This window comes from Eretmochelys imbricata, chromosome 2 (assembly GCF_965152235.1).
Source record: "Eretmochelys imbricata isolate rEreImb1 chromosome 2, rEreImb1.hap1, whole genome shotgun sequence".
Lineage (NCBI taxonomy): Eukaryota > Metazoa > Chordata > Testudines > Cheloniidae > Eretmochelys > Eretmochelys imbricata.
In genome coordinates this window covers 49,205,741-49,219,900 of record NC_135573.1, presented here as the reverse complement: position 1 = coordinate 49,219,900, position 14,160 = coordinate 49,205,741, and the positions used below count along the sequence as shown (strand labels likewise).

At 39.7% G+C, this 14,160-nt stretch overlaps 1 protein-coding gene across 1 annotated transcript; it reads right to left on the bottom strand.

Annotated features, from left to right (window-relative positions):
- Positions 1-7,830: 7,830 nt before the first annotated feature.
- Positions 7,831-13,472, bottom strand: SLC7A13 (solute carrier family 7 member 13). The gene is made up of 4 exons (XM_077808938.1): positions 12,806-13,472; positions 10,572-10,703; positions 8,367-8,731; positions 7,831-8,076 (listed from the first exon to the last, which is right to left on the bottom strand). The coding sequence occupies exons 1-4, from the start codon at positions 13,470-13,472 to the stop codon at positions 7,831-7,833; spliced, it is 1,410 nt and encodes a 469-aa protein (XP_077665064.1).
- Positions 13,473-14,160: the final 688 nt, after the last annotated feature.

The window sequence follows — 14,160 nt, the reverse complement described above, 5'->3', positions numbered from 1 at the left end:
AAGTTGAGGGGATGTTTTTGCTGTGTTTTTACATGTTTCTGAACTTTGAAAGTAAAATTGAAGGCAATTTCAAGGGGGAAAAATCATTTTGAACTGAAAAATTGAAACATTACATTTCAAAAATGTCTAAATGAAATATTCCAACTTTTTCTGAATTTTTACATGAACAATTCTGCAAAACTGACATGAATTCACAAAATGTTTGTGTCACTGGATCTGCATTTTTTGACAAAGCAAATGTTTCAGCTGAAAAATTTTGCCCAGCTTTCGTCAGCGGTAGTAAGGGGATGGAGCGTGCGCAGTGAGCAGAGACTTCTGAGGTTTTAGCTAATTAATTCGAAGATGTCTCTACTCAGCATGCGCAAATTGAGATTATTCAAAGGCTTATAACTTGGCCAAATTTGGGTGGGTTTTTACAGAAACAGCATTAGATACATTCTTGACACAAAGGACACCCAGCTGCCAAATTTCAAGTCCCTGCTCCAAAACAAGGGGCAGCTAGAGCACCTCAAAGAAAAGGGCACTCGAAGTTTTTAACAGTTTAAAGCAATGTACTTTTCCCTTACATCATCCTTGGAAACAACTGAACCATTTTGGCTGAAGCATTAAAAAAAAAATCATCCGGTGGCAGACAGCTGGCATGGAAAATTTTTTCCCAAACAGTTCAAGTTTGGCAAAGATATAAACAATTGACACCAGGATCTTATCATGGGAAGTTCTGGACAACCTTATGGGAGATCTTGAAAGAGGCAAAGGTGTGAGTGATAAATTCAACTCTTCTTCTCAGGAATTCTTTTCAGCTCTTCTTCTTAGGTCTCTGGTTAGACCCTTCAGGAACAGATCAGTTGGCTGCAGTTTGCTGCAGTCTTAATGAGGAGAAAGAAAAGGAGTACTAGTGGCACCTTAGAGACTAACCAATTTATTTGAGCATAAGCTTTCGTGAGCTTATGCTCAGATAAATTGGTTAGTCTCTAAGGTGTCACTAGTACTCCTTTTCTTTTTGCGAATACAGACTAACACGGCTGCTACTCTGAAACCTGTCATTAATGAGATGAAGTATTACTGGTCCCATTAGACATATGTGAATGAAAATCTATTTTTATTAGTATTACAGTACCATAAATGTGAATGGTGCTCTAAAGAGAAATGAAATACAACATCCATCTCAGAAAGAATTTACAGTTTAAGGCTCTGACCTTGCAACTAAAAGAGACCCCATTAGGGTCACAGAGTCAGTGTCAAGGTCAGTATGTAAGACAATACAGAATAAGGGAGGGTAACAAACACAAAGATTGGGTTAGGAGGACCTCGTGTGCAGTGACTACAAATACAGTTATGTGGATGGTGAGGTTAATGATGAGTGTCACACACAGGTCTATCAATAAATAACATTGAGAATGCTCAGGAAGGTGCAGTCTTTATATTTATGTCTGCTTTCTATTTCATACTAGCAACAATGAACTGCAGGCACAGCACTTCAGAATGAGTGTTGTACTTCTAGGTGGTTGAAATCATTCAGCCTCCAGGCTTATGCTTTGTAATGCTAATTGATACCTGATATTGTCACCCAGAAATGGATTGGAGAGCATATCTACTTGCTTAGTTCTCTGTTCATTACGGTACTTAAGTATGTATATAAACGGAGGTGAAAGTAAACCGGTCCGGTCCGGTCCAGTCCGGCGTACCAGTAAGAAAGTGGCCGCCGGTACAAAGGCGACTGTACTTGCAGGGCCACTGACGGGGGAGCAAAAGGGGCAGCTGCCTCAGGGCCAGCAATGTAAATCACTGCCAGAACCCCCAGCAGCATGGGCTGGGTGGAGCTGAAGGGCTGGCTGGGGGAGTCTGGCCCCTTCCGCCCAAAGCCCCACCCCTTCCAGAGGCCCAGAGACGCCCCCGCCCTCCCACCTGACCCTGGACCCCTGCCACCCAGCATACAGGTAAGTCCTTTAAGTTACTTTCACTCCTGTATATAAGTTCTAAGTACAGAAATATTTCCATTGACTAAGAAGGGTCTGTTTATAGGCTTAAAATTATACATTTGCTTGAGTATCTTGATGAACCATGGCCTTAACCTCTATTTTTGTACTTATATGGCTCCCATTGACATAGCCTCAAAACACCTCATAAACATTCTTTTTCTTTCCTCTTACAACACCCCAATTTACAGATTGGGAATTGAGGCATGGAGTTAAATAAGTGACATGCAGAAAGACACACATCTGTAGCTCAGCCAAGCACCCAATCCACATTTTTTAAATTGCCAAGTCAGTGCTTTGACCACAAGGCCATCCATGCTTTCCCTTAATACTCACCAGTGTTCAAGACTTAAAATAAAAATTACCCCAACTAAAGTTTAGCTGAGTCTGTGAAATACATTTTCTTATTAATTTATAAGAAAGCAAATACACTTCTGATGGCTCTACTGAATTAAATTGTTTGTTCCTGTCTTATATTTAAAAAGCAGTTTCACTTTATCCTCACACAGATTTACCTCACCCCTTATTTGCATGAGATTTTTCTTCCTGCAGTGTTTGAAAATCTTTTACCCATGCCTCATGCCCCCTTCCTACGTACACTTTAGGCTTTACATAAGGAAACAGTGGAGGCCTTTCTGTGTATATTTTCATTTTTGGCCTCTCTCAATATAGAGTTAAATTATTCAGAAAACGCTTACAATGGTTTCTGGAGTGAGCAAACTGTTCCTTGTATTTTAAGTAGCTTTGCACACAGCCAATTCTATCTCATTCTAGCTTGAAAAATTTTTATCTGCTGGAGAACTGAATTTCTTATACCAGTGTAAGTTTTGTAATAGGATAGCATGTAAAACTATTTAGTTTAGGTAATGTAACATTCTGTAATCCAACACTTTCTGTAATGACAGATATGTTAACATGGAGCCATCTAGTGGATGCACTGGTGAGCACTATCTAGGGAAAGAATAAAATAAAAATTTATTAAAGACAGAGCTATATTGCACACACACACAGGCACAAAATCTATTCACTTAAATATGTTCTGAAATGCTCTTAAAAAGGTTCGAAATCCCAAATTATTACTAGAATGTGTATGGACTGAATATAACTCATTACAAACCATGTATAATATGGTTGAAAATAACCCTTTCCCCCCCATTCAGACCCTGTACAGGATTCAGTATTTCCTTTGCAAAAGCTGATGTGACCTGACGCAAAGTAAGGAACACTGCAAAAGGAGTTGTTAGTTACAGATATATGCGTCAGCAAAGACTCCCAAAGAAGTCTTTGGTTTTACTGGTTTGACTAGGAGAAGAACTCTGACTACACATGTCAAACTCCCTGTTTTGTTTTGTTTTTTATAACAAGGAAAAATGGAAGCCATTGCAAAGGCAAAGTTTATAATAATGAGTAAATTTATTATCTAGCTTCTATGTAGTAGTCAGTAAATTTACTGCCACTATTAAAAAGTATGGCCAAGATTTTTTTTAAATGTATACCTAAGTTTAGCCTTCTAAATCCATATTTGGGTACCTAAAAGAATGTCCTGATTTTCAAAACTACTGAGCACCCATTTGTTCCCAGTGTTTCTGTGGATTTAGCTACTAAATTGATATGCTGTTATCATTATATTGGTCCACGAGGGTGTCAGAATTGGGTCTCTTAATTAACCCATTAATTGAAGACAAAAACTTTTGTCTTAAAAGATACAAATCACTCCATTCTGGAAGAACCAAAACTCACTTAGATCATATACTCTTATCATGCTCTATTGTACCATAAGAACATAAGAACAGCCATACTGGGTCAGACCAAAGGTCCATCCAGCCCAGTATCCTGTCTACTGACAGTGGCCAATGCCAGGTGCCCCGGAGTGAGTGAACCTAACAGGTAATGATCTGGTGATCTCTCTCCTGACATCCATCTCCACCCTCTGACAAACAGAGGCTAGAGACACCATTCCTTACCCATCCTGGTTAATAGCCATTAATGGACTTAACCTCCATGAATTTATCAGGTCTCTTTTAAACGCTGTTATAGTCCTAGCCTTCACAACCTCCTCAGGCAAGGGGTTCCACAGGTTGATTGTGCAGTGTGTAAAGAAGAACTTCCTTTTATTTGTTTTAAACCTGCTGCCCATTAATTTCATTTGGTGGCCCCTAGTTCTTATATTGTGGGAACAAGTAAATAACTTTTCCTTATTCACTTTCTCCACACCACTCAAGATTTTATATATCTCTATCATATCCCCCCTTAGTTTCCTCTTTTCCAAGCTGAAAAGTCCTAGCCTCTTTAATCTTTCCTCATATGGGACCCGTTCCAAACCCCTAATCATTTTAGTTGCCCTTTTCTGAACTTTTTCTAATGCCAATGTATCTTTTTTGAGATGAGGGGACCACATCTGTATGCAGTATTCAAGATGTGGGTGTACTATGGGTTTATATAAGGTCAATAAGATATTCTCTGTCTTATTCTCTATCCCTTTTTTAATTATTCCTAACATCCCATTTGCTTTTTTGACTGCCGCTGCACACTGCGTGGATGTCTTCAGAGAACTAGCCACGATGACTCCAAGATCTTTTTCCTGATTAGTTGTGTCATTACCTTGACACATACATGAAAAATCCAGGAACCATAATTACCTGAAGTATTCAGGAACATAGTGAGAGCCCTCCTAATAGAAAGGTTGATATTGAGACCCTGTTTGTTTCAGCAGTAGGTCCAAGCAGACCTGTCATATCCAAGTATATGGAATTTTGCTTAAATGGAAAAGTAAGCTCACTTATTTCTATGAGGCAAGAATCATGTCTCTTATATAGATATAAAACTCCATGCGTGTGTGTGATACTGTAGAAGTAATACTTAATAATTAAGTGTCTAATTACAGGGTCTGTTCATTTAGAGGAGCAGATGGACCTAAAGCATTCAGCAGGAGATGTGACATCTCTGCAATATCATCTCAAGCCTAATGGTCTGCGGCAGTGTCTTTGTGAAAAGTGGTGGACAAGGACAACATGGCTGCTGTAAATCTCAGGCATTAGGAGTAACCTCCCAAATGTCGAAAATATAGCATTATTCCCTGATTTTAGAAGATTACATTTGATTTGAAGAACAGATAACTCTATCTGAGGGAAGTGATGACACTTTGTTTTCCCCAGTTTCTCAGATATTCACGGGGTAGATCTTTTTTCTTCCCCGCTCATATTTGTTTGTGTGCTTCTTATTTGATATTCTAGATTTTCTAGGCACACATTTTATCTCTTAGAAAAAAGTGAACATCCTTAGCAAGATCAGGTATCAGAAAGGCCCAAGGAAGATGGTGATCTCAGCTTCTTTCAGAAAATGCTGTAAGGTGCCCCTTTAATGTGGGGACTTGAATTTGAATAATTAAGATAAATTTTACTTTGCTTTAGTCTATGGGAATACTTTTATTGACTGTTCAAGGTAAGAAAGAAAAGTATTGTGACAACAGGTGCCAGTGTCATGCATGTTATGAGTCATTCATGTATAAGCACTCAGGATTCAACTCTCCATAGAAAGAATTAAAGGAACCCCATGCAGTAATCAAACCCAGATGGTCATGATAGGGATTGTGTGGGTTTAAAGCACTCTCAGGATGGACAAATAAATGTCTTCTGAGGTTCCCTTCTGTTTCAGCTCAGTGGTTTGAGCATTAGCCTGCGAAACCCAGGGTTGTGAGTTCAATCCTTGAGGGGGCCATTTAGGGATCTGGGGCAAAAATTGGGGATTGGTCCTGCTTTGAGCAGGGGGTTGGACTAGATGACCTCCTGAGGTCCCTTCCAACCCTGATATTCTATGATTCAGAGGCGCTGCACAAAAGGAGGTTTTGTAGCCATGTGACCCTAGGTCAGGAGCCTTGAATTAGGGGGTTTTCCCAGGTGTAAAACCAGCAGCTGAGACAGGAAAGGGGAACAGTGTATTTAAGCAATCAGATTCCAGTAAAGTCCACGAGAGACAGAAACCCCAAGCAGCTGCTCCTTGGTGATTGGCAGTGGTGCCTGAGCTGAGATTTCTGCAAGAAGGCATTGCCTGTGTGTCCTTTGTGAACACCTCTGTTCCAGGAAAGAGGAGGTATGAACATTCTGCAAATGAACACTCTACACTAAGAAAATACCCTCATACTCTGCCACTGATTTTTCCTCCAGTGGGAAACTGACAGACAAGGCCCCCCAAATCTGCTACCACTCAGCAAAGGTCAATAGTCTCTTCACATATTGCTTTCTCGGTAGTTACATTCGTATTTAAGCTGTTTTATATCATGTTATTGGAATTTTTTCCTCTTTTTTAGATGTTAAACCAGGGTTTTTACAGATGCTGTGGTGTGTATTTTGCATAGCACTAGTTGAAAAATTTCTGTCAAAACTGTTTTTCAATAGAATATTTGGTTTTTGTAAAGGGTCTGCTTTTGATGGAAAATATTGATGGGGGGAGCATCATCAAAACTCCCAAAACCTGAAATATTTTGATTTGGATATCCTCCTGCTGTGACTCATGGGAATTGTATTTTGGTTTCCTCATGTCCCCATGCTCCCATATGGGCCAGGTTCCCCAGCTGGACTATATCACCCAAGATGATGCATCCACATTACCCTGAGCCTGGGACTCTCATGATGCAAGCACCTCACTTCAGTAGGGGAGACTGTGGTACATCATAGCCGATTTATGAGAATAAAGTACTTCATGGGCTCCTATGCTTGGGGCCTAAGTAATAATCATGGGAAATTGTTCCTTTTTTCCCCCCATGAAATATGACTTGGTATGTTACACTAAAAACATATTCATTGAACAGTGCAAACAACTCTCTTATTGCCTTATCTGATATTTAATAAGATATCATTTGTACACTTGTATGTATAGTTTTAAAACAGCCAAGCACTCCCTGTGGGTTTTTTCTGGGATTAAAAAAAATAGTGTCAGGCAAGAAGGTTAGGTTCTTCAAAGTTTTTAATCAATTCAAGACAGCACAGATGAAAAATATTACAAAGTATTCAAATCCAGAAGCCCTACACTACAAACTACTTAATACTAAAAATAATCAAAACATCAATTTACTCTACACTGGATTCCTAAAGTAGATGTGATCATATTGACATGTATTCAGTTAATAGTATAGTTCATATTTGCGACTATTACAGTGGGCAAACACAAACACTTTTTCCTGCTTTTATAGATTTTACGACTTTGAAAGAGATTCTCTCTACATAAAGGGCTTTATCATGCAAGGTGCTGAATGCTCTGACACCGATCTAGCAAAGCCTTTAGGCACATGGTTAACTTTAAGATGATGAGAAATCCAATGAGATTGCCTGAGATTATAATTTTTAATCCCCATGGGACTCTTCACCGTCTTCAATGTAAGTACATGATTTTTAAGGTAGTTAGGTGTTGCTGCACTCAACATTGCAAATTATGCCAACCTGATTTAGGAGTCTAAGGGCTCGACTAGACTGTGAGTTAACCCACAGTAGAGAGATGTAAATGCCATTTCTGCGGAGACTATGTTAACGAACACGAGGGAACTGTTAATGCTAGCAGGTCCACGCGGGCCAGTTAGTGCACAACACCCTAATGCTCACTAGAATTTACATCCTCTAGTGTGAACTAATGCACCATGTAGACGAACCCTAAAAAGTATTTTCAAAAGGGATTTAGGCACTTAGGAACCTAAATCTCATTGAGAGTCAGTCAGCATTGCCCAAATACCTTTAAAAATCGGGGCCTAAGTGGTTTCCTGAATCAGAGTCTTAAGCACATGCTTAACTCCATGACTGCAACCACTTGAGTTAAAAAAGAACTTCTATTGGCTGCTAGCAATATAGGGTTTAAACATTTGCTCTTACTCATATTTACCATCAGCAGATACATCAGCAGGAGAAACTTCCAACAGTAGCTGTAAGTAACAAGTAATTTTGTCAACAAAATTAAAATGTAATTTAAAATGTACAAAAGGCAGGTAAATCAGAAGTCCCCCCAACATAAAGAGAAGGGCATAGCTATACTGCACCTTGGGAGACCATATTATAGGAGCCAAAACTAAGAACAAAGAAACTGCCACCATTGCAAATGCAACTGGTAAAAACACCTGCAAAAGAAACAAATTGTTAGAGGAAGCAAAAATAGACATTTGTCATTTTATGCATTAAATGCAAGAGAACTAAGCAGCTTTGCCATATTGCAAGCACAATTAATTGCCCCGCCACCCCTTTTGCCTGGGGTTATGTCAGCAAAAAGAGTAACTCAAAGCTTAATCTAAAAATGAATTGTGAACCATCCATTTACAATTGCTATTCACAAACTAGATGTTCAGGAATTTTTTCCCCAATGTTATCCCAAGATAAAATGTTACACCTTTTAACTCTTTTTTCCATTTACCTTGTATGGTCGCTGTAGATTAGGTTCCCGGTATCGGAGTATAATCAGGCTGGCACAAGTCAGTCCAATCATTAGCCATACAGAAAATCCAAAGTAATTTGTTAAAGTAATTAGATCAGCGGGGATAATAAAAATGGATGCAATGATGGTTGAAAAAATCATGGCCGGTGCCGGAGTCCAATAGTGGACATTAAGCATGGATATTAAAACAGGCAGGTGTCCCGACTGACTTCCAGCATAACTTAATCGTGCTAATGTAAACATGCTGCTGTTGAGGGCACCAAATATTGAGGCAGCAACAGAGAGAGGAATGACCCAAGCAACGGAGGGGATCACTCTGTCAGCCCAAGTGACTGCCACAGCAACTGCAAAGAAACAAAATGTCATTAAAACCGTGGGTGTGGTGTCCCAACAGTCTTACTGAACTGATGACAACTCAGTGGAACCAGTTTGTGAGTAAGAACTAGGGGGTACAGAGGGTTCTGTGGCTGTGTATAGTGAAACCACACTATTTACAAGTAGGCAAAAGCAGGAGATGGGATCAGGGCATGGCAGGGAGAACAAATGTGTTAACCCCCTATGACATGGACTGCTACTGAATGGGAGTTTCCTGCGTGGCAGTATGCAGAGGGCAGGGACAGGTCAGATGATTCATCAGTGCACAGAATCTAATCCTTTATCCCTGCAGTTCTCAACCAGGGGCCTGAGGTGCCCCTTGGGGGCCGCGAGCAGGTTGCAGCGGGGTCTGCCTTGCAGGGCCAATGTTAGACTTGCTGGGGCCCAAGGCAGAAAGCTAACGCCATGCTGGAGCCTGGGGCTCCAAGACCTGTCACCTAGGGCTGAAGCTGAAGCCTGAGCAACTTAGCTTCACAGGGCCCCCGATGGCATAGGACCCCAGGTAGTTGCCCTGCTTGTTACCTCCTAACACTGGCTTTTATATACAGAAAAACAGTTGCGACAGCACAGGTGGGTTGTGGAATTTTTATAGCATGTGGGGGGGGCCTCAGTAAGAAAAGGGTTGAGAACCCCTGCTCTGTCCCATTGTGGGACTCCACAAAGAACTGTGAAGGGCTACTTCCCAGCACCTCTTGAAAATTCGCTAGTCAAGTGCCCATGCTAGTGCAAAGGGACTGGTATTTACTGGGCCAACAACCAAAGGGCATAAGGTACTCAGATACTACAGTGATGTGCACAGTAGAAGAAGCTGATTAGAACAGAAAAAGGACAATCACAGAGAGGAATACAATTCTTCCTGGACTTTCTATAGCAGCTACAATCCAACGGAAGATGAGAGACTCTAAGTGCATGGCACTTTTAGTATAGAGCCGCCTACAGAATGAGGACATTTGTTCTGAAAATTAACCCCTAAAAAGGCCTGTAATAAGACCATTTTTGTTTCATTTATTTGTAGGCTTTTTCTATGGTGCTTATTGCTCAAACATTAATGAGTTTTTCCTTATAACACACCTGTGAGGTAGGGAGTATAGTCCTACTATTACAGGTAGTGAGCTAAAGCACAGAGAGACAAAGGCCTGGTCTTCTTACTGAAGACGAGCTCTGTGTAAGCACAAAAGCTTCTCTCTCTCACCACCAGAAGCTGGTCCAATAAGAGATATTATCTCTCCCACCTTGACTCTCTAATATCCTAGGACTGACATAGCTACAACAACTCCAGTTTTACTAAACAGATTTAAATTAAACTGTGGCAACTTCTATGTACACACAAGCCCCCAAGGAGTTTCCTCAGAGCCCCACAGGAAGCCTCTGTTAAGGTATGTCTACATAATAGCTGGAAGCAAGTGTCCCAGCCCAGGCAGACATACTCACACTAGAGTGACTAGAGCTAGTGCACTAAAAATAGCAGTATAGACATTGCAGCTTAGGCTGGAGCTCAGGCTCTCAAGCCCACCCAAGACCCTAGGCTTGAGAGCCCAAGCCACAACATTTGTACTTCTATTTTTAGCATGCTAGCTTGAGCCCCACTAGCACAAGTCTGTCTGCCCAGGCTGAAGGCTCACATCAGCTACAGTGTAGACATACCGTAAGGGCTCAGAACAGAAGCCAGATCTCCTGACTCAAAGTCCAGTGCCTTCCTATATGTAAACCCTGAATTCATCTGGATCTACGTGACCCCAACAGGGTGGACACCGATAAATAGTTGTAATGATTACCTCTCCTTTTGATTTATCAGCCTTATATCCTTACCTGAGGAGACAATTTCCTTAGGTGTCAGAACTGTCAGGTACGAGATGTTTACCAGTAAATAAAACAAAGTCACTGCAGGAATTGCAGTCATCACAGTCAAGGGGATATTTCTACTAGGATTTATCATCTCTTCTGAAAAAATATAATTTAGAAAATTATTTAATAAAACAAATATACTCACAATATTGTTTTTGAAAAAGTGCTTCCCTGACAAACTTGATAGGAATAAGGAGTAAATTTGTGGCAATGTTTCATAAGGTAACAGAGGAGAGAGAAACATTGACTGTGAAACCATGAAAATTGGCGGAGGTACTTGGTGACACCTGTAACTACTTTTAAATAGAGCTATTCAGAAATACAGTATATACAAAGTGCTGTCCAATGCACAAAGTAAACAAACTGAAAAGCCTTACCAAGCCCTAACCAAGTGTAAATCTGGGTATGCTGAGACAACCATTTATTTTATTAAATCTTGTTTTATTGAAAGACCTGCTCTCTGTGTGCAAATTTCACCCTGTCCCATCTCTGAAACAGGTATCCTTGTTGAGAGGGGCTTAAAGGGTAAAGACTTACTGAAACCTAGACAGCTCATTCTCATCTGTCAAAAGGGCATGGACAGAGGGGTCCACTCCCAATGAAGTGAGTTGCAAAAAAAAGCATATAAGCAGGCAACTCTAAAGGACCAAACAGGGTGAGAGAGGTGGAGGTGGCCTATTATTGACAGTGGCGGGAGAAGGGTAAGCTGTCTCTTATTTTCCTCAAATCTTCTCTGTTGTTTAAAATCTTCTAAAATGCAGTAAATTGTCTTTGGTATTTTAAACTGTTGAAGGGCAGGATGCCTAGAACCCCGACTTTTAATTTTTATCTCCCAACTTTGTTTCACTAGTGACAGGCCTGGCATTCATCTTAGATTGAATTCATTGGCTCCCGGCAGATGGGGTAGAAATCTTTGTTAAAAAAGAAGAGAATTCGGTGTCAAAAAGTATTGAGATGTAGGTCCACCGCATTTGCAGCTTCTAACTGTTGGCTAATATGTTGTTTTGCAGTAGTAGTAATTGAATCCAGACAAATTAGTAGAGTATGAAAAAAATTGAATTTTATTGTGTTAAAAAGTATGGTTTTATGTAATTCTAAAAAAAGTCCTAATGTGATTTAAAAATAAAAAATCTAACTTTTTTTTTTACCAAAAGGGGAGAAAAAAAGGCTTTTGCCTACAGCATATTCTCAAGCTAGAAATAAGTGTTTCTACGCTGTCATTTTTTAAAACATTAAATAATTTTTCATGTTCTTCTTCTTTCCAGTAGCCTTTGTTATTTTTAGTTTGTTTAATGTTTGACATATAGGAAAGGATAAAACTGGAAGGGAATGTTAAAGACTAAAGGACAAAAACTGAAGTATACGGTGTGATTCTGCAAAACCCTTATTCATACGAGTAGTCCCAGTGTTCATGATCGTCTACGTTATCATGAACATCTATCATGAAAGCTTGCAATAATTGTTCATATTATTAAATATCACATGCAAAGTGGAATAACCAAATGACTAACCAAAAACTAGGAGGGCTTTAATATTTAAAAATGAATATATTAAAAAGAGCACAGAAAAGATGTTTATAACATTTTCCTTACTCTTTTCCTTTACTCTTTTTCTTTATTCTCTACTAAGAATTATTTTCCCAGTGAAATGATTGACCTCTTATGAAAATCAAAACTGATATTGTTAAAAGTATTGTTTCTGAGTGCAATGCAAAATGAAATAGTTCATGTACTTGTCAAAATAAGCAATTCAAGGGTGTGCATTAGTAAGCCTCTGGTATGTGCCCTGGGTGGCTGAAGGCACTCAGTCTTGATATCTGCACTCTGCTCTGCATACCCTTTTGCAAATAATTGCAATAGCATTGAGAGAGGGGAAAATCACTGTTTTATGTCCGCAAATTCTATTTGCATATGGATTTAAACTAAACCTTTTGTTTTCCACATTTGTTTTCCACATTTCTTCTTTAAATATGCCACTGGTTCTGGAGACAGTAAATGCACATTATGCAAACAAGCTGCATAAAAGAAGACAATGCACCTTTACAACACAACCAGACACAAACCTTGAATATAACCAGTGTTTTAATATAAATGTCTTTACAGGCTAAATTGGTCTCACTGGGAGACAAGCTCTAATAACATTATCTGAAGAATGTAAGAATGTTGGCCACAACATTAAATGTAAAAAACGAGATATACCTGCCATGTAATTGAGGGACCACCAACCGCCATATGCATATAATCCCTGGAAAAAAGCTTCTGCAATCTGTGAGGCATCAGGAATCTCTGAGCTGAATGCATTCTCAAACCTTCCTAAATTCTCCTTTCTTCCTCTAACCAGCAGGACAATGCCTCCTATGCCAATTACAGATAGTGCCATCATCTTCAGTACTGTGAAAACAGTTTGAACCCAAGGAGCCATTTTGAGACTTCGGCCATTCAGAATCCCCAAAGACCAAAGAACTGTCAAAGCCAAGCATTTCTTTAGCAGCTCTGGTGCAGGGCATACACCATAGAAAGGTTGGGTAGCATATTCGGCAAACAACAAGGCTCGAGTAGCATTTGATGCTGGTTTGGTAAAGGTTGCCGTCCAGATAAAGATGAAAGCAGGTAGGGATCCAAGCGCTCTTTTTATGTGACTGTATTCTCCTCCAGATAATGGTAAGGCAGTCCCCAGCTCTGCATAACAGAGGGCTCCCATCAGTGATATTACTCCACAAGCAGTCCAGATGCTTAGCGCAACACCCACATTAAGTAAGGAGCATTTTAGCACTCCTGTGGGAGACACAAAGATCCCTGCACCTACTATGGTGCCTATAATAAAATTTACCCCATCAAAATACCCTATTGTTCTTTTGAGCTGCATCCTGTCATTTTCATTACTTCTCACTTCTTCTTTGAGATAGTCATGCTTCCTTTTCCCATTTTCTCTATCTGTTCTCAGCTAAGCTCAATGATTGTAGGGGTTTGAGAAGCCCCTTATTCCATTGCTGTGTTGTTATGAAGTTGACCTGACCTTACTCGCTAGTGTAACGCTTCAGGAATATTGGCTTAGTCATTCAGAAGACAAAGCCTTCTTTGGTTGTTTGATGTTTAATGTGTGAAGATGATTAACCAAGTATTGCAAGAACAACTCGTTATCAAATGTCAGTATAATCTGTACTTCACAGATTATTAGGTTTTTTTAAAGAAACAGTCATTATAATACATTAACAATAAATGCTTTCTACTTCTATAGTGTCTTCCTTCAAAGGGTCTCAAAACATTTAACAGTTATTAAAACTACCCTGTGTGGTTGGTAAATATCTGTTTTTTACAGATGGGAAAACTGAAACATAGCGGGGTTAAATAAATTACCCAATGTCAAATGTGAAAGTGTTTCTATGACAGAATATGAAAGTCTGTCCTTCATTTATAAAATCTATTACATATCAACTACCTTTAAAAATCAGTATCACGGTTGCAAAGTCAAGCACTCAAAAGCTAGGAAGTTCCAGAATTAATGGTACCTGTGGAACCTTAATTCAGTCATCTTGTGCATATGCATTATGATA

What these genes read in the sequence shown, in the direction of transcription:
- SLC7A13 (XM_077808938.1), bottom strand. Translation starts at nt 13,472, where the DNA reads ATGCAGCTCAAAAGAACAATAGGGTATTTTGATGGGGTAAATTTTATT. An exon ending in GTCCCTCAATTACATGGCAG is followed by an intron (nt 10,704 to 12,805) that starts GTATATCTCGTT and finishes ATATTTTTTCAG; the next exon opens with AAGAGATGATAAATCCTAGT. An exon ending in ATCTACAGCGACCATACAAG is followed by an intron (nt 8,077 to 8,366) that starts GTAAATGGAAAA and finishes TTTCTTTTGCAG; the next exon opens with GTGTTTTTACCAGTTGCATT.